The 20714-nt window shown below is 47.4% G+C and overlaps 1 protein-coding gene across 12 annotated transcripts in view; it reads left to right on the top strand.

Moving 5' to 3' along the window:
- PACS2 (phosphofurin acidic cluster sorting protein 2) overlaps window positions 1-20714 on the top strand; it is a 76612-nt gene that overhangs the window by 12576 nt on the left and 43322 nt on the right. For all 12 annotated transcript variants that reach the window (XM_072932875.1, XM_072932873.1, XM_072932874.1 and 9 more), the window contains exons 2-3: window positions 14375-14462; window positions 17446-17535. In XM_072932875.1, coding sequence (XP_072788976.1) covers window positions 14375-14462; window positions 17446-17535 — 178 coding nt within the window. The remainder of the gene's footprint in view (window positions 1-14374; window positions 14463-17445; window positions 17536-20714) is intronic.

The following is a 20714-nucleotide window of genomic DNA, read 5'->3' as shown; positions in this document are numbered from 1 at the left end:
TTTGCACACCACTTGGGATCCAGGGGATCTCTGGATTAAGAAAACAGTTGCACCCAGGTTCTGGAGTACAGGATCTGGTCCAGAGCTGGGTTGTGGGCAGGTTTAGCCCAATCCTACCCATGTCCCAACCATGTGCTGCCTCCAGTGTTCTGTAGTATTTCCTTCTGCCCTGGCCTCTCGCAGCATTGCCACTGGCCCGTGCTGAGGCTTTCAGTTCCCAAAGCAATGCAGAACAGACAGTAAAATGGCCTGGTGAACATCATTGAATTTGTACTGTTCTTCACAAGCCTTCTGGGGAGGCCTGGAAAAGTGCTTTGTATTTTGTGTGCTCCTATCTTATGTAAACAGCTCTTGTCAGGAGAGCAAACAGGACTCTTGCTTTGCCAAGCAGCGTGCTGGGCCCTGGGCAGGTGCTTGTGTGAGGCTGCCACCACTGTGAGCTCTGAAAGGTGCCTCTTGGCTCTTGCATTTACACAACTCTAAGATTACTTCACTGTGCTTTGCTTTGCATCCACCAGGTTGTATTTCTCTCTGGTGGTGGTCGGATTTGCTGATGGTTCGTATTTTAGCTGGGAAAAATGCCCCTTGTTGGGACTCTGGAATGTCTGTATACAGAAAAAAATGTTGAGTGGGCTGGGAATAGCTTCCAGCAAAGTTGTATCAGTTTCTTGGAGCTCTTTTGTTTGGTAGGAATTCCTTTCTTTTCTCTCCCCCTTTGCATTGCCCTGACAGCCCACCTCTTTTCTTCAAGGGCTTGCTGAGGTGTAATTCACAATTGAGCGATTGAAGTGAAATATGCACAGCTGTAAATACATTTTAAAATTGATGCTTCATCGTTAAAGCGTCTCTCTGACCAGGCTGGCAGCTTCAGTAGCCATCAGAGTGCAGTAACAAAAAGGATTTTGTTGACTTGACTTTGATTTTTACCAATCTCTGAGAATGTGTTCACCACTTGCTACTTTTGAGTGCAGATAGGAAGTATCTGGAGCAGGGGAAATATGTTAGATGTGTCCCTGAGAAAAGGGGATGTAGCTGAGTTTTCCTTTGCTCTCCCCACACTGTATTGTGGAAATCATATGACAGCTGGAGTATGATAAAAGACAAAAGTTAGAAAAATGCTACATGCTGCAGCTTTCCTCTGCTATCCCATTGAATGGAGAATTTTTGCAGCTCTCTTTCCTTCTTTGCATCCCTCAAATGCTTTTGTGATTCCTTGCTTTTCCTGGAGTGTGACAAAGCCCGGGGAGTGGAAGCTGCAGGCATGCAGTGTCCTGTTACAGTCACAATGGCCCAGTGCTGCCAGGATTTGTTGTGAGGCTGCCTGAATCTCAAACATACCAAGATCCAACATCTGTTTATCAATGAGGTGAAATGATTTATCAGTATCTAGGACAGCTCAGAAGGTTTGAATCAGTTTAGTGGCAGAATTCGGTGTAGTTTAATGTAAACAATTCTCTAATCTCTGGAATTTCAACTTTTTATATTGTCTCCCACAGTTCCTGACTCTTGAACAGTGAATTGAGGCTCCTCTAGCCTTTGTTTCTCTGTTCTGTCCTCTGCCAGCAGACTGCTGCTGCTCCTGCTAAGTCTCCTGGGCCTATCTTGGTTCCAAAATTATCACCACATTTTCCAAGCTATTGCATGAGTAACTTTGAGCTTTTCTCCTGCGAGTGAATTCACTCGCTGTCAGCTTTCCAAGAGGACCTGTTCTGAGTGGAAGCTAATCCGTGTTTGAGGTGGTACATCTGCAAACAGAAGACCCCACTGAGATCAATCATGGGGAGTCATTTGTGTCTGCAGTGTTCTTGCTGATTCAGGTGTGAAAACAGATAATAGCTTGGTGATTTGTAATTAGATGAACATTTATGTGTGATTACTTGACAAATTATATATATAACACACCATGTCTTAGTGAAATGGTCGTACCACTACTACTACTTCAGTTCCAGTGTTTCACTTCAGCCAGGTTCAAGGTTTTTTTCTGTGAGCAGAGCTCTGCTTCACAGGGATGGAAATCAAAGGCTCAAAATAAATATCCTGGAAGTGGTAGAAGATCTGCACTGGTGCTCTAGAGAGGCTGGGCTTACCAGGATTGTGCTGTAAACATATAATGCACATAAATACGTTTCTTTTATATTATTAGACATAGACTCTGATGCAAAGGTTTATGTGCTTGGTGTTACCTATAGTCACGTGGTGAAAATCAGATGTTGAGTGGTCCTCTGAGTGAGGACAGCATAAAATCAAGGATCAATCCCATCCTGATGTTGTGATACTTGGCCTTGTCTCATCCCCGCTGATGATCCTCAGCTGTTTCTATGATGGAAATGCTCTCTGACAGCCTGAGTAAGTGTGCCTAGTTCCAGAGTGCCATGCCTCATCCACGAGCACTACCACAAAATGATGCTGATATCTATTCCTTGCTCTTAGCATCGCTGTCATGTTAGCATTAGCTGATTGCATCAGCAAAGGCATTAGAGGAGAATGTTTTCAGGGGGCTGAGACTGGTCTGGCTGTGGAGTTTGGTCTCCATGAATGATCTGATGGTGTGATCCTGTTCACAAATGGAGTAACTATCTCTTTCCTGCATAGGCTTCTTGGTAATCCCTCCCTGCAGTGAATGTTAATATCCTGCTGGAGGAGAGCATCCTTTCATTCAAACTCGGCTTGTTCATGCCTCATTTACCTCGGTCTGCTTATTTTGTAGAGCATCTCCAGTTTATCTTGATAAATCCAGTTTCAGTGAGAACTCGCAGGCCTGATGAAAGGTTCTGGGGACTGAATGGATTATGATTGTTATAAATCTCTTTTTGTTTTATTGCTTGCATTCAACAGTAAAAAAAATCCTACAGGAGTCTGGAACAAGTTCTGAGCATCTTGGAGCACCCTGTGTCTTTCAATGCCCACTGTTTTGCTGGCTCACACCGGTCACACTGATGTTTTAATAAATATTCTTGGCAAATTGAACTAGCAGGTTCAGGCACTTGGTTTGCTTTGCTGCTCCCTTATTGCTTTCAGGAATGAAATATCACTGGCAATAATGCTGAAGAACTGTAATCTCTAAATAATATTGAATCTCTGCTTGCCAGCTCAACTTCCCATGGCTGCCGTAGAGGTTGAGAGTATTAAGGAAATGCAAATGTTTTTCTGGAGCAAGCCACTGTATTCTGCCTGCCACTGCAAGTGTTTGGCACTGGGATTCTTCTGTACTTCTTTAGTAAAAATTGCGGTTGCTTCTTTCCCTTAAAGGTGATGTTAGCTTTCAGAAAAGAGTGTAAACAAAGTCTGAGTTGACAGGTTTTCTACCTTTTTCATGAGAAATCTCAGTCATGAGGGGTTTCTACAGAGAAGAAAATAAACAAAACCTTTTGCTGAGTTATTTCCAAAGAAGCTTTCTTTTTTAGTAGTGATTCTTTAAACTAGAGCACACAGGGTATATTTAGATATAAAGGGATGTACTGTGGGGGAAGGCATTTTTCAGGTTTTGTTGAGAGACATTTTGAGATCACCTGGAGAGGAGATTTTCCCTAAATGAAGCTGCTCATACTGAGAGGGGATCAGAAGTGGTCTGATAATCAGAGCTATCTGGAAAGCAGCTGGAAGTGCATGTCCTGGCTGTCCCCCAGGCCATGAGGTTGGCCTGGTGTTGCAGGTGCCTCTCCACTCAGGGAATGGGAAGGGTGTTTCTTGCAGTCTTTTCCAGTACAAAATCTGCTGATGCTTCAGTGTAAGGTCACCCCCACGGGTCAGCTTTAAAGCCTACAAGAGATCCCAGTTTCTGTTCATTTGTGCACTTTTGGTGAGTTCTGCAGTTTTCAGGGCTGTATTTGGCAGCAGGCTGGGCACTGCACCCTCTGTGAGCCTTTTCAGTCCAGTACAGCTAGTTTTGGAAGTTAAATTACTGCTTCTGGTTACTTCTGAAGTTCCATCCCTGACAGCAGTGCTGGTAGTTTCACTTCAGCCATCTCATTCTTGCATCAGCTGGGGTAATGTGTTCAGCTGTTTGGCTTTTAGACTCTCGCTAGATTCCTTATTTCTGTTCTCTGGTGAATTCCTTCCCAGCTTATCTGTGCTCTTCTGAGCAGAGAGTGTGCAAATGTGCAAGTGCTGCCCAGAATATTTGATGGAAAAAATGCAAGGGATATGTGCTGGAGCTCAATGTAGCTTCCATAAGAGGCATTTCCTTGCAAGGAGTGCTGAATGCTTTGGCATTTTCAGACCTTTTTTTGACCGCTGTTAATATTGCAAAGCTCCTCTCAGTTTGCCCTTTCCTTTCTGGGGAGACAAATCTGCAAGGGACAGTACCTTTCAGCTCCTTTACCCTCAGTGTTTTGTTCCAGTTTGAGGGCTGTTCATCAGTGTTCAGCAAGTTTAATGCTGATTGTCCCAGATTTAGTGGCAGGATTTAGAGTTCTTTGTGAATTATATTTAGTGCTGATGGAGGCTGCTTTGTCAGCTGTGTGTCGTTGCCATGTAAAAACCAGCACTGTTCAAATAAACGCTTCTGGGAAAGAACCACCTTTCTTTTCTAACTGTTTTAATGTGTTTGATTTGGGAATATCCTTTGAGCTGTGGCCAGAGATCAAATGGGTTGCCAGTGTTGCAGTCCCACAGTGAAAGCACCTGTGCACAGGTGAGGCAGCTCTGTGAGGCTCAGAGGTCAGAGTGCACAGCTGAGGTGCTGTGAGCATTACACAGGGTGTTTGGTACAGCTGTAGCAATTTTAGAAATTGCTCTTTGTGGAGCTGGTGTATCTCCTAGCCTTCCTTCTTGATCTGTTGTTGAAGACATTGGGGTTTAGAGTTTCAGTTCTCCTAGCTCCTTCCCTGTAGTTCAAGTTGTTAGTTCTGTATTTTTGCATGCTGGAGAGAAATCATATTTTGGGGTGCTAAATAGTTCTCCTGTATTTTAGGCACAATGGGAATTGTGCAAAACAATTATGTTTGAAACTGCAGTAACTAATTTTGATACCTCTTTGATTGTCAGACCATTCATCTCTGGAGTCAGGGGAGAAGGGAGGCAGCATTAAACATGGGGCAATTGAAGGAATAGTGTAGACCATTGGCTCTGAGAGGTGTTGGGGTGGCTGGCTGCACATGCACCATGTCTAGAAGAAGGCCAGCGTGGCAGGCTCGCTGCAATGGGAATGGCATTGGGATCTGTGAAATGTTCTCCTAGCCTGAAAGCAAGCCTGCTGGCAACATGCTTTGCATATTTGATTGCTGTGCTGGCTAATACCAAACGTACCATCTATGTTCACAATGGTTTTCACTGCTGCTAGCTGTTCTGCCTTTACTCTTACAGGACACTGAGTTCTCAGTAAAGAAAAAAACCAGCATTTTGGGATCCAAATTATGGCTGTGTGGTTCTCCCAGCTTGTATACGTTGGGCCACATGGCAAAGTTCACAAACAAAAGCCTCTTCATTGGTACTTGATACAGCTGGTTTAAATCAAGGTTACAGAAAGTAGTTAGGAATGGTCCACCTGCCCTGGCTTTCTTAAGAAAGTCTTGGATTCAGATGGGTCAGCAAAGGAAAGATCAAGTTCAAAACCAACCATAAAATCCATCCCCAAAATTTCATTTTAAAAAACTCCTACACCAGTTTTCAGACAGTCTGTTTATTTGAAATAGTGTAATGTGGTTGTCTTCCAAAGAAGCACCAAGTCTTAAGAATTGCATGACATCAGGATCTTGGCTTTGAGTGGGAGGGCCATGTGCCTGACTTGCTAGTGAGCTTGGAATTGTTCTTGGATGACTGAGTGAGAAGTAGTTTGATGTGACCCATGGTGTGAGCCAGTCTGGTCTCTGGGGTGACAGGTTGTTCAGCTCACCTCTGTGTCAAGTGATGTTGTGGGAGCTGTTCGAAGTGGAGAGAAATCAGGCAGAGAAATGGCACACTGTTCATGCCCTGAGAGCAAGTTCAGCTTTGGCTACACCAAGAAGCCATCTGTTTTCCCTTGACTGCTTTCCTAGCTGGAGGCTTCCTAGTCCTACTTTCTTCTGCTGAAGATATCACAGTGACAGATAACCCAAGCAGAACTGAGCCTTCTTTACAAGCTCTTCTGACATGAGCCTGAAGTCCAGGCTTCTCTTGGCATCATTTTTTCCTCTTGATGGCTGATTTACAAAGGGGAAAATCAGAATGTTTGAGGCAGAATCCTTTTTCTCTAAAGATTTGTAGGCCCTGGGGACAGAGTGCGGTGACTGGGACTGTGCTGTCTGCCCAGGGTAGCAGGTGGGGAACAGGAGCGCACAGAGCACAGTGGGCCCTTGCTGTGGGCTCTTCAGCAGCGGGAACAAAAACCAGAATGACACCAGGCATTTTGAAAGTAGTTGAGTGCAAGAGTACTTGGAGACCTGTGCTTCCTGCAGTCGAAAGGAAAATACTAAATACTAAACCTGGTTTAGTGCAGGGCTTCCCTCTGCATCTGCCTGCGCTGCAGCCCCGCCGGCGCGGGGAGCGGAGCTGCCGGGGCAGTGCTCGTTCTGAGGGCAGCGTTCCCGCCGAGCGCTGAGGGACGTGTGCCGTCGGGCTGCTCCGGAGGGAGCGGGCAGCCACAAGCCGTGTGTCGGAGGAGCGAGCAGCCACAAGCCGTGTGTCGGAGGAGCGAGCAGCCACAAGCCGTATGTCGGAGGAGCGAGCAGCCACAAGCCGTATGTCGGAGGAGCGAGCAGCCACAAGCCGTATGTCGGAGGAGCGAGCAGCCACAAGCCGTATGTCGGAGGAGCCGCTCTCTGTTCCTCACGGCTGTGACAGCCGCAGTTGCTGTGGAGATGTTCCTGCTCGCAGCCCGCTGCTGTGCTCAGGGTTGAGGCGTGGATAGGGGAGGAGAGTGAGGGTTATCCGGGCAAGGCAGGTGCTGGAGAAAACCTGTGCCTTGAGGCACTTTGTTTAACCCTTTCATCTCACTGACGGTGCCCGTAGCAGAGCTGGCTGCCACAGGGAGGATTCCCAGGGTGTTACAGAATTTCGAGAGACAGAGGGCATGATTTATGTCTGGAGTGAGAATTGAGCTACCCACTTAGACTAGGCCCTGATAAGCGGCCTTGACAGGGCCTAGAAGCCTTTGATGCAGTGAGAATTCAGTTGTGGCGCAGTTAGGAATTATGTTAAGGTAACTACAAAGTAATGAGCTATCCGAGCGTAAATTAGAGTAGAGCTGCAGTGTGAAAAACCTGACCACCTTAAGGCAAAGGTAAACAATGTTAGCATGCCAATCAGAGTGCCTTTGTAAACTGTAAACTATATAGAAGTGTATAAAAACTGCTATCTTCTCACTAATAAAGGGGAGAACGTTGCATTAATCATATTGGTTGGATGTGCGTTCTGTCCTGTCCAGCTTTCCCGATTTATGAGGCCCCTGGCTTTGCCAGGGTGTGTGCTGGAAGGCTGGGTGCTGGTTTGTTCCTGCAGCACCGGCAGCTTGGGATGCTGCTGCAAACCCGGGCAAAGCGTCAGGCGCTTGGGACATAGCAGCAAGCCTTGAGCTCCGACGGTCCTCAGCTGCTGGCGACTTCACGTGGCTCCTGCTAGTCCTGGAAGGCTTCAGGGACAGTGGGAAGGGCTGCGGGCAGGCAGGGAGTGCTCTGTAGCATGCCTGGAATAGGCAATCCCGGTGGTCAGCCTGCTGTGTGACATGCACTGCTGGCTGGGGCAGGTTTCCTAAGGAAGGCACGCAAATGTGAGCCAGGGAGTGGAGGGCTGCTGGGTTTGTTCCGGCTGCCAAGGTCTCTCCTCTTCATTCCCCACCCCCTGATTTGGTTTTTTGAGTCTCCTTTCGGTCTAGGGCATGATTCATTTGCTCATTTGTGTATCTGGTTTTTTTGCCAATGTGTGAGGTGTTTGGTGGGAGCTGCTCTCCACCCTGGCTGGCTCACATAAACTTTGTGGGTTGTGCCTTTGCTTTGTTGCTGACTAGCTGAGAAATGAGGCCCTAGCTACAGAAATGGCTTGTCCGGCCATTTCTAAAATCTTCCCCTTCCTGACAGTGGTGTTTTGGCAGAGCTCAGTAGGTGCTCAAATGGGAGATTGGCATTTCTGGGCTCTACTGCAGTCCGTGGGTGTCTCCTGCAAGCTTGTGAGACCCACAGCTGCCACAAGCCTTTGGTCTGATGGATGTGGCTGTGCCTGGTCTGCCTCCATCTCCTTCCTTAGTGGTGCCTCTGGCTGCTCCAGCTACTACTGAATGAATACAACAAATACCAAATTTGTTTGTGTCATCTGTAATATAGAAAATGTCATCCTGATGTCTGTCAAAGGAGCCTTAAGCATGAATCAGCTTTTCGTTATTTGCTGACTTTATTATTTAAAGCTAATAAAACATCTTCCTACTGCCTCAAAACTTTGAAAACATTGATCAAACCTAATTCACCACTACTACAGGCACTTTCATTGATGCTCACTGGTATCAGGATGGTGTGCAGTCCTGTTGTTCTGGATGCTTGGAAGAGGCAAACCAGGAGAAATGTATTTAACTACATTTGTGTGTGTGGCTGGCTTTGCAGGCAGCATGGTGTGAACATGTAGATGAGTTTGACCGACTCCTTTATGCTCTGTAGGCTGTCTGAGAAACAGGTTTAATCCCTATTTTGTCAGTGGTTGGGTTTTTTCCTTCCTTCAAGTGACCCTATAAAAGGATTTGAAATCATCAAATTGAAGAGTAAGAAACCAATGTATAACAATGTATGCAGGAACTGAGATTCAACTGAGGCCAACAGATGTGTGAAGAGCTACCCCTGTATGTGTAGCTCTTGCTGCAATGATTTCCTAAAGGGTGAGAAAGCTGCTGCTCAGTAGCCCAGTTCAGAGCATGTGAGGTGGGCATTGGTGTCAGACAGGCTGATTTCCTGCAGGTGTGACTTGGAACATGTCACATCTTGGCCAGGTAGTCAGAACAGTTGTGTGTGACACAACTGCCACAAGATATTCTGCTTGCCTCCCTGAAGAGTGTGTGGAGCTGTGAGGTTTGACTGTAACACCTGTGTGTTCCACCAGCCCTGCTGTGTCTCAGCAGTGCCCTTTCCTTCCCAGATTACTGAAACACTAAGAAATGAGATGTGTCAATGGAATATGTAAACTCTGCTTTTTGAGTCAGGGTTATTTGGCTCGCAGGGACCCTTATCCTTTTGTGCCCTTGGTGAGTCCCCTAGAGCCAGCCAGCAGTGTCTTTACTGACTGAAGGAAGACATCTCTCAGCATTTTCCAATTGTTACGTTGGATTAGAGTATCTAAGATCAGATGTGCTTTACTACTTGGTCATATTAACTTCAAGTAGCAAATGTGCCCATGTGGAGTTCTAGGATCTTGTAAAAATTCTGCAGCTCTGCAAAATTTTAACACATCCACCCCCTTTTGCTTGCTCAGTTTGGAGTAGGCATATATGTAATTTATTTGAAGTAAGTAGGATAGTATTTCAGCTATAAAAGGATAGTGTCTGGCTGTACATGTGTGTCCTTGTGAGGTCCTGGGTACAACCTGTTGTGTAAAATAAGCTGCCATCCTCCTACCTGGCTGAACAAGACCTGCTTGCTCCAGCATTTCTATAGATCTTAGTCTCCAGAATCTTAAGAGCTTAATTCTCTGTATGAATGCTGGGAAGAGGATTTCAAGATCCTTGAGAACAAGAACAATGAAAATACTAGCTCTGCAATTGTTTCCTGGCTGCTTAAACCTTACTCAAATGGATCTATAGCAGAACAGCTGATTAAAGGTCAGCTTAGTGGGACATGTGAATGAAGGACTATTAGGTTTCTTTGCAGGTTACTCAGGTTATGTTTCTGTCATGACAGGGACTGGGATGCCTGACCTCTGCCTCCTCTTTTGATTTCACCTTGCCTGGGAGCTTCCCTGGCAATGTGACTAGGATTAAATCACATTGAGGGAGTTGTCTCAGTAAGCTTTGGAAAGTGAGGAAGCATTTTCCTGAGGCTCCTACTAGTAACCTTGTCCAGAGCCCAAATCTGATGTGTCAGTGTCATCAAAGGACAATACTTCTGCCCTGCTTTCTCTCCTAGTTAGCTCCTATGCCAATACAGAGCCCTGCCTTTGGCATGTAAGTGCAGTAACAGGTTTGTCCATGTGCTGTTCTTTTCTTCCTGAGAAGCTGCTGGTGCAGCTGGCTCTTGGTGTGCTGCAGACATCCATACCTTCCTGAAGCAGCTGTCTCCCCAAAATGCTGTGCAGGGCTCTTGGCTCGGGCCTCTCCCGTACAGACACCCCCGTAGCTATGTGCAGAATGGCTCTGTTTGTCTGGGCAAGCATGTGTAGGTGGGTGTCTCCCTCCAGTTCTCCTTTGAGAGGCTTGTGGTTTATTTTGGGACTGATGTGGGTGTAAAGTGTCGGCTTGAAGCAAAACACTCAACGTGAACGTTGAAAGCACCGGGCTAGGAGGCTGCTTGCTGTCCTGAAATGCTGAAAGAACTTGGATGAGGTGAATCTGTCCAGTGGCCAAACGGAAACCAATTCCTTCCTTATAGCCATCGGCTGATTGAGGTTTTCAGACCTCAGAGGAGACTGCTCCTGGCACGAAACACTTTCTCTAGGAACAGTTCTTCAGAGCTCTTACCCTGGACAAAAGGGTATCTGTGTACTACAATCTTCCTGCCCCACCTCCCATCTTGTACTTGGAGTCCCCTGTAAATGTGGATGCATCCTGTTATTATTCTCTTCTTCTGTGGGGTTTAATTAAAATGCAGGTCTTTAATTTTTAATTTTTCCTTCCTGTTGATTCGACTGTCTCTGCGTGAAGGAGGTCTCGGTGCAATTACTGTGCTCCCTGTGGAGAAACAGACATTTAACTCAGCAAGGCAGACTTTTTCTTGGAGGGCACTTATTTTCCTGATCTTCCTACTCAGAGGGATGCAAAAGCAAAACATCCAGCGAGTAAAGAATGCAACACTTTATTTGGTTGTTCTGGACAAGTTGGCTGCATCTCAGTTACCAAACTGTTATGTTCCTTGCAGAAAGCTGCCTCCTTAAGCACAGGGCTTGTGATGAAGCTGCTCAGCGCAACTTGCAAGTTGATCTCATTGGGTCAGGTCGAAGTTTCTCTTCAAAACTCCATTCTTGCAGCAGTGATGTAAAAAAGATGGAGTTTTATTGTAGCATTAAGCTGTCTCATGATTTGTTGACCTGAGAACAGGACCAGGCAAGTACCTTGTGCCTGCTTGCCATGTGGGCATGTGAGTGACTGGAGACAGAGGCTCCTGCTGCTGTTTGGGACCCAGCTGAGCTCCTGGAAGAGAGATCAACTAGGACCCTTCAATAAAGGGTGGAAATATTGGCTCTCAAATTTCCATTGTCCTTATTTAAGTCTGCTTCAGCTAACAGTGCTTTTGCTAACTGAACTCTCCTTGTGCAACTGTAGGTCACTGCTGAAACATGCAAAGACAGGATTTTTCTGCACCTCCTGAATTGCTGTCCCAGGCTTTCAAAATACTTCAGGTTCTGTCAGCTCCAGACCTGAGGCTCCCTCAGTTCCTCTTGTGTGTGCTAGGTTATTTTCTCCGTGTTCACAGAGATAATATCTATACGTATCAGACGCTTCCAAATGTAGCCTTGATCTTTCTCCATGTCTTTCCAGCTCCACCTGTGTCTGTTCTGTTTTACTTACCAGTGTTCAACCTAACAGGCTTGTTGATAGAAGTGGCTTGTGGTGAGGCTGATGCCTGTTTTGACCCCTGAGACTTGATGTGGGAGTACAATAAACCTTGGCGAAAGATAAGTGCACTGTTATCAGAGGCAGTTATGGCACACAGATCCTTGCTGTACCTGTGAGTAGTTCAGAATCCTTATGCTGCTGGCAGGGGCACACTCGGCATGTGCCTTTTCCTTGTTTGAGTAAGGTATGGCCCCTTTCTGCCACATGTTCTGAAGATTGCTTTGATGTGTAAGCTGCCAACTTAGACTGAAATAGTGTGTTGAGGGTAAGAGTGATTTGATGGGATTTGAACTGATTTTTATGCATCCCCCACACACCCTGCCCCCCCCCCCCCCCCCGCGGATGGAGAGGATAAACATTCCATTGTTTTTTGTGTGAAGTGCCTTTTAGTACCAGCAGCCCAGCAATGAGGGATGAAGAAAGCAGATGTGTCCCATGTCTTTTTAAACTGCTTTTGTTTTTCTGATCACTGTAAGGGAGGCTTTTAATTTTTTAATTTTTTTTTCCCAAGCAGCAAGTGCTCCACAGGGTTTGATCAATGCTCATAAATGATGAATTGAAGGAATACCCAGTGGAGAACAGAACGCCCTCCTTGTGCTCTGCTCTGTGTGCTGAGAAGACCATTGTTTCTTCCCGTACCTTTTCCATCCTCGAGCTCGGGGCTGGAGAGAAAAGGCCTTTGTTCCTTGCCTGTCAGCTGAGACAATGCCAGTGTGTTGTCCTACCTCTGCTCTCAGCACCTGACTGGCCAGAGCTCTGTGGGTTTTGGCAAGCTGAGCACAATTGTCCTCCAGCTCCAGCGTTACAAAGAAAACAAATGGCTTCACAACCTCATTCCTCCAGATCCTGGCCCTGCTGCTGCTGCTTCCCCGCAGCAGCCACGTGTGCCTGCTGTTTCATTTGGGATGAGAGGAAAAGCCAACACTCTCTCCCATGCTCCAGGCTGAGAGATGCAGCTTCACCTGAGTCCCAGTGCACACAGGTGCTGGCAGGGGGACAGGAGCGGACAGAGGCCCAGGCTGTCCTGATTTTTCTACCTCTTTGTAATTTCTGCAGCGTCTCTGGTTGTGCTGTCTTGCAATGCAGAGCTCTGCAAAGGAGAGAGCTTGTAGTTCTTTCTCTTGTTTTTGGGGGGTTTTAGCAGGAACAAGAGCTTTGCAAATGAGGAGGGAGAACAGATGGCATGGGCTGGGGTGGAGAAGGGGCTGGAGGGGACATGTTTGGGGAGATGCTGGAGTGCAGACCATAAGACTGGCTCTTCCCTGCTGCTGACCCTGTGTGAGAGACCAGAGTTCAGGCAGAGCCACAGGTGCTTCAGGATGAGACCAGCAGTACTTGCTTCAACAGCCGCCCCCACTCCCTGTAGCTTTTAGCTGCATCTCTCCTGCTGTTTTGGACCCAAGTTCATCCTGTGTACCCTCAGGCATTGCAGCAAATGAGTGGAAAAGGTGTTGGAGGTGCAAGTCAGCCTTGCAGTGCTGCATTGCCAGGCACCTGGCACCAGTGTGAAGTACTGTGGTTCAAGTGCAGGCTTCAGTCAGTGGCACTTGTGCCAAAATCCAGCATCAGCTCCTCTTTCATTCCCATCTACTGCTGGACTTCATACCTCCGTGAGCGGCCCTGATGTTACACTTGATCTGGGAGAAAGATCTCGACAGTGGGTTTGAGAAGAGCAATTCTGATGCCTGCTAACATTCCATGCCAGAGGCCAGAGATGCCCATGCCATGGAGTAAGGACCTGTCACAAAGGCCGTGCTGGCTCCTGGCCAGCATGACAGATGATGTCTAGTCACTACAGACTGCCCAGCAACTTTCTCTGGCCTCTGCTATGTCAAACTGAGCTGTCTTGGCTTCAGGTTTATCTTTGCCTGAAGTTTGTTTGTGGGTATGCCTTCTGAAGTCCCCCAGCTGGTGGTAACTTCTGTGAAACTGTGACAGCACCAATGCTATGTCCCATTACTTAGAGCCTGAACTGGGCTGCAGAGGCCGAATTCCATTTGCTCCCAAGCTCCCTGTGCTGGGAGGCAGAAGTGCAAACAGCTTTAACCAGAACAATGTAGCATTGCCTGGGTGAAGAATGTGATTTACTTGCATATGTGTGGCACGTGAACACCAGGGCCAGAGGGCACCACTTGGGTCCTCTCCTTTCTCTTTCCTTTTTTTCTCCCCGCCTGTGCCTTGAGCCACTTGCTAGCACTTTTGTTTGGGGGTGAAGAAAAGAATGTGTGGGTTGACAAGGAGAGGTGGGAGCAAGATCTTTGGGAGCCAGGAGTCTGAAACTGAAAAAGCCAACAATCTAGGAAAAAATTGTAGACAAGTTTAAAATTAGATTGACCCTATGCTTTCATATTGCTGTAATTTAATTCCTCTGACCCTGAAGCTTTTGGTCTGACTCAAAGCAAGGGTTCCCCGGCTGTGGTCAGTGAAGACCAGTGCTGTCTGGGGCTCTCGTGTGGCCGTGGGTCTGTATCAGAGACAGATGCACCTCCTGTCCACCTCCTTGTATTTATGAAAGGTTGGAGAAATTCAGTTTTGAGCAGCCAAGGAAGCCTCATATATTTCTGCTGTCTTTGTCTGATACAGGGGCTCGTGGGGCTTGTGTCTTGAGCCTGTTCTCCCTCAAACTGGGATATTGCTGTGTGTAAAAGCTGATCAGAGCTTTTTCTTTTTCAGACATGATTGTAACTGTTTCTCTTCTGTTCCTGTTTGCAGGTTGTGCAGCTTGACATTAAAGAAACTGGTAGTCTTAAAGGAATTGGATAAGGAGCTTATTTCTGGGGTCATTGCTGTCAAAATGCAGGTAATTACTGCCCAGTTCCAAGAATTGTGTTGTTTGACTAAAAATACTGGCAGATGCCCAAACCGAACCTTACCTCCATGTAAGGCTCCACAGACTTCTTCAACTGTTGCAGCTTCCATGTTACATCCACAGACTTCTTCCCAAGTCCATCAGGGTGTTCTGGATCTGTGTGGAGAAGGGTATTTTTGACCTTTTCTGACCCAGACTCTTTTCTAGCCATTCTCCCACATTCCTACCTCATCTCACTGTTGTAGGCGAAGAATATTGTTCACTGATGTCTCAGCATGAGCTTATCAGCATGTAAAAATGCTCTTCACAGATCACATGTCCCCTTTTCTTCCTGAGCTGGCACTAAATCCCAAGCCTGGTTCTCTATTTACCAGTCTGGGGCTGAACATTTTGGTAACTGGGTCTTGGTTTGGGGGAGTCTGGGCCTTCCTCTGCTGCTGGGCAGCTCTGCTATCGATTCTGTAGCCAGGCTTGTCAGTGGGTTTGTAGGGTACCTGTACAGACTAATTGCTTTTCCTAAAATACAGTTGTCATGCTAGGTAAATAAGCCACTTTACAGCAGATGTTTGTGCCATTTAATTAGGTGCCTCCATGTAGGTCACTCTGCCTGGAGGCAGGCTGGGGAGGAAAGGGCCTCAGTTCCACCGTGCATCACAGCATGGCTGGGCTCACCCGCTCCCATCACTGCAAACCCTAAAGTTCTTAACGAGGAGAAGCCTAGCAGACCTATAAGTAGAACATTAACTGGACTGAAAAGCTGCTGCTTTTCAATTGAAGAGATAGGCAAACCCCTGTAGAGAGCTGGTTGTGTCAAAGCACACAAAGTCTAGTTTGGAAGGTGCAGTCAGGAAGGAAAAACACATAGCTGAGGATTTTATTGGTATCTCTCATCTCTGAGTAGTCCAACTGGGATAAAAATGTGCCCCTCCAAGTTGGAAGGGGTTCATGCACCCACAGCAGAGAGCAGAAAAGCAGTGAATTGCTTCACACACCTGGATTTGTGGAACCTCAGAAGAAGCACTGCTGTGGGTTTCCAGGCTGTCAGATACTGCTTATCAAGGCTGAAAGCTTTCCATATGTTTGTACTCCTAAATGATGAATGCATCACTGTAAGCACCTGAGGCTTGTCAGAGATCAGAGACTGATTTATGCCCAGAGAGTGCCAGACTTGGGTTGAAGAATTCAGAAGCTTTTATTAGAGCAAGACCTTCTTTGTCTGTCCAGATTACTGCTGCTTACACTTTCTGTAGGTGAAAGCTTGCCCCAGAGCCACAGATCCAAAGGGTTGTGGTCTGCATTGCTGCAGGGTTCAGACACTGGAACCTGAGCAGTCCTCTCCACATCAGGCCCTGCTATTAAAAATCCCTTCAGAGCTTGCAGGTTATGATGCTGATGCTGGCAGGCTTTTCCAGGGATGCTTTATTTGCCAGCACTCAGGTTTCTGACATGGCTGTTGTTTGAGGCTGGTGGTACTGGGTCATCAAATACATAGTCTCTGTCAAATGGCTGCCTTTGTGTGGGGAATTGCACACGAGTTGTCAGCCGCCAGAGCCCTTCCAGAGAGGATGACTGAATTCAGACCTAATGAGAGCATGTTACCTGGGTCTCCCATGTTTCCTTGCAGCCTCCAGAGCAGAGATGTTCAAAGAGTTGTCAGCTGTATTTCCCGAGCTGTTGCTCTGTTTATCTGCTGCGGTCTTTTAAAAGCAACTATATTTGGTCTTTCATTAGATTTTGGTTGCGTAACCAGTAAAGCAAGATTGCTGCTATTAGGAGCTTTGCATCAATGGAGCAGCTGCTGCTGTTGCCGGTGGCCAGGCTGGCTGTGCTTCACTCGCACGTGTGCTGCTTGTCCTGGGGGCAGCCCGTGGGTGCCTGACTCTGCTCTGTTGTGTGCTGCCAGATCTGCTGGAGCTCAGGCACCTCGGCCTTCCCAGAGAGGAGCTGGAGCTGTGCAGGGCTGAGGCACCGCTGCAGATCTCACGGCCTTTGCCGGGGCTGTCTGAGCCGTGCCTTTGCTGGGGAGGGGATGTAGACGGGGCTCTGCTGCTGTCTCATCTCCTGATGCTCTTTGAGGCTGATGGAGCAGGCCACATTTCCCCTTGGATGTAGCTTGGAGGTGTTTACCCTCAACCCCCCCTAGTCTGTCTCTGATTTCCCAGATGCTGCTTTTTTGAGAGCTGCAGTTCTGTGCTTCTGGGAGATCAGCCCGTCTGGACAAAGCCAGATCTGCAGCCTCAGCAGAACATTGAGCCAGAGACCTCTGAAACTTGCCACTGTGTTTGAACAATGCAGACGGGTTTGCTAGGCAGCAGTCTGTCATGTTTTCCTGCTGGTTTTCCTTCAAACAGTCCCTGAAATGAAATGCTCACACAGTAAATAGCCTGGTAACTCTGTTAGCATAAGGCAGCCCACACACAGGGTTCATTTGGAGTTGTCCTGTGATACATTAAATCTCCAGACTCCACTGAGATGCTTAGTGAATTTTTTCTTTAATATCCCTAGCTACTGGCAATTGTTAAAACATGTTAAAGTCCCCATTTTCCCCAGGGAGGGGTGTGTGCACAAAAAGAGAAGCCCAGCCTGTCATGGCTAACGCCGGAGATTTAAGCATGATGCTGCAGCCTCCAGACCCAAGAGACGAAGAGCCTTGTACCTATTGGCTGAAGTGAAAATAGGAGACTACAACTCCGGGGATGGGGGTTGACTCACAGCTTTTCAATGCTGGGGTTTGGCAGAACAAAAGCTGTATTGTTGCAGTTAGGGACAATAAATATGCCCAAATCTTTATTAGTCAAATATCTCCCTTTCATCTCATTAATATTTCACAGAAGTACAAGGTCAGAGCCATCCGTTCACTTCTCTGTGGTAGTCCCTGACAACGTTTCCTGGTGTGCAGTAAACAGGGCTGGGATGGGATGTGAGAGGTGGCTTCGGGGGAGCTCACCCGGTGCTGGACTTTGTTTCCGTGCAGGGCTCCAAGCGCATCCTGCGGTCCCACGAGATCGTGTTGCCCCCGAGTGGACACGTGGAGACGGAGCTGGCGCTGACCTTCTCGCTGCAGGTAGGCTGGGACCGGCTGCTCCTGGGCTGCCTCTGCACAGCTGCTCCCTCGGGTTTGCTTTCAGGGAGCAGGGCTGAGTGCTGGCTCCGAGGCACAGAGCCTCGTGAGCAGCAGCACAGCTTGTCTGAATCGCCTCTCAGCGTCGGGGGCTGGAGCAGGGTGCTGGTTCAGTGTTCTTCCACAGTGCATCCTGGAACATGAAGGCTTTGCAGGCTTCAAGGCACAGCTGTGGCAAGAGCTGAAGCAGAGCAAGTTGGCTCTTTTTTGCCTTTTGTTTCCTTCTTAATGAGCAGGCAGTGGAGGATGGCAGCCGCGAGGGTGGTATGGAGTGTCAGGCTGACAGAAGGCTGTAGTAGGAATGAGTCAGGTGAGCCCCTGATTTGGAGTTGCTGAGGGAGGCACCATTTGGGGAAGCAGGAGCAGTGTGTTTATAGTTACTCCTAGCTCTGGAGTCAAAGGAATAGCTGTGAGTTGGAACAACTGCATTTTTGGTTCCTCTTTTCTTCAAAGCCTGCTGCCCTGGTGCTACTTCCTGGGTAGGGAAATAAGGTAAATAAGGGCTGGCTTGCTGAAGGTGAGAGAGAGGATCCTGCACACATAGAGCAGAGCCAGACAGACCTCAAGAGCATTCATACCTGGATTATCTTTGCTTTGTGACTGTGGGTTAGATCTCGACTTCAGGACTTTGATCTGGTGAGGAGAAAGGCTCAGGTGATATGTGAGGCTGGTTGTTACTCAGACCTGTGCAGAGCTGAAGCAGGTAAACTTTCATTACAGACAGATGATAACCCTGCAGCTGCCCAAGCAGATGGCTGGGTTAACTGCAGCATTGCATCCCCTCCTTTGTGAACAGGAATAACCAAACTGCATGTCAGGAATATCTACACCTAAATCCCATGGCTGCAGTTTTCCCATGGTTGGGAGCAAAGCTATAAAACAAGCCAGGTCTCCCTCTGCCAGTCCTGTGTCAGCAAGGAACAAGTCTGCTGATCTTTTTGGAATTAATTTGGATTATGGTGTTTTTGGGTTTTTTCCTGGGGCACAGAGCGATGCTGTAGCAGGATGCAGAGCACTGCCTTTAACCCTGTTTCCCCTGATGGGGCTGGGAATTGAGCCAGAGCAGGGGAGAGGTTTGTGACACTGAGCCCTCAGCAGAGGTGAGTGAGCTTAAAGCAGAGATGTGCTGCTGGTCTCTGACTGAAGGAAGGGTTGGTGGTCTTGGAAGCAGTAATGCCTGGGAAGCATTCTTGAAATGGCACAGCTGGATTTTTGTGGCAACTTTTACTGCTGCTTAATTGGACAATAGCTGAAAGCTACTTCTAGCTAGCAACCACAGCTTAATTCAGCTACAATCTGAATTTAGTGCCTGGGATATATTTGAGAGGGGTGATGGGCCACGAAGTAAAAGCATGTGGGTGTCACAGAGCAGGATTTTGTTGTCTTGCAGCAGTCAGTATCTCCATATTGCATGGTCAGCTCTTGACACTGTATGCCTGGCTTTGTGCTACCTGCCTGCTCAGTTCCTTTTCCTAGGTGACATTCCTGTCCTTTGCATGGAGTGTTCCCTTGCCAGAGCTGAGCTAGGGGTGTTCTGCTGCCTGGTACAACAGTGAGCAGCCCCTGGTGTCTGGCAGGCCTGTGCTCAAACTGAAGGGAGGAGTTTCCTGCTGCTCTATTACACAGCTGAGACAGGAGTTAGGGCTGTGTCCAGTCCTGCTTCCCCTCCTAGCTAGGGCTAAAGCTAAACCAGCAGCAGCCCTTCAGGCAGGTGAGCTGCCATCACCCTTCCTGCTGGAATATCTGCTTCTCCTGACCCACACTTCTGTGGGTTTCACAGAGCCTGGGAAATTCCCCACATATTCCAAGCTCAACATCACAGCTCTCTGGCATTAATTAAGAGTTCTGCACTTAATTCCTGTCTTTAATCTAATAAACCTTTCTAGATGGGAGAGATTACATCATTGGAGCTTCAGAAAAATTCTTGCCCTGACTCTCACTGTTCTGGTGTGTGCATTTTCTCACCCCTCAAAGGTGCCTTGAGGTGTTTGGTGCTCCCTCTAAAAGCTTGCAAACGTTTTGAGCCAAACTGTTTCCCTCTCCTCTCTGACATGGATTGACAGTCACTGTAAAGGTTGTGTTGAAGCAATTCTGGAAAGTTGATAAGTCATGGCTGGTGTTAAAAAAGCTAGACTGTGCTATGTAAATAGCTTGTCTTTTCTTCTGGAAGGCCTTGCTTTTAACTGAGGAGCTGAGTGGCCTGAGTCTCTGTTCCTTCTTTTGCCACCTCTGTGAATGCTCATCAGAGGTGGCCAGGCAGTACACCTGAGAAAAACAGAAACTTGTACATCTGTGGACTTGAGGTGCTTGGTTTAATCCCAGAAAACTGGACACATTCAAACTGAGCTGGCCTGGGACCAAGGGTGGCTTGGGACTTCAGTTCTAGGTTTGCACTTAAACAGCCTTGGTGTGGCTCAAATGCTGTGAACTGAGAGCAAGGAGTCCCTCTTCCCTGCTACCCTTCTGCATGTAGAAGGGCCCCAGAAGCAAGGAAATGGTAAATTTGGGTGTGAAAGGTGCCTCTGGCTTTTTGAGCCCCTCCTGCCCCTTCTCTCCAATAACTTTCTTCCATTCTTCTTTAGGGATGTTGCACATCTGTATTCAAAGGCTCTGTGTGTTTTGGGATTGTCTTTTAGTTACATGGACCTTTGTTCCTCTCTCCTGCAATGCCTGTACCTCGGGCAATGAGCAGTAGATCTTGCCCTTGCAGGGCAATCAGCTAATTAGTATTCTTGTTTGGGTGGCCACTGCTCCCAGCTCCCTGAAGAGCAGTCAGGCTTGCTCTGAACTGCAAATTAATATCTCAGGGCTTTCTGGTGGTGTTTGCTATTTGATTTTATCAAGTGTTTTGATGGGCAGGAAATCAATTTTCAAAATGTCCCAAGGAAAAAAAAGAAAGTAGATTTCCCCTGCAAGAGAAGCATCCTTTGCTTGGGAATGTCCTCTTTGAGATCCCAGCAATTAGGTTCTCCTGTCTGCTGGTTATTTAGTACTATTTATGTTGTATATTTGGAGCACATGTCCCAGTCTGCTCTTTTCTTGGGATGAGAACTGGTCAGGTTGCTGCTTTATCTTTCCTTGAAGACTTTTCTTCCTTTGGACAGCTTCTTCATGGTTATGGT

Source organism: Taeniopygia guttata, chromosome 8 (assembly GCF_048771995.1).
Source record: "Taeniopygia guttata chromosome 8, bTaeGut7.mat, whole genome shotgun sequence".
NCBI classification, from domain to species: domain Eukaryota; kingdom Metazoa; phylum Chordata; class Aves; order Passeriformes; family Estrildidae; genus Taeniopygia; species Taeniopygia guttata.
Note: the sequence above shows the minus strand (reverse complement) of the source record. Positions and strands in the feature narration are given on the sequence as shown.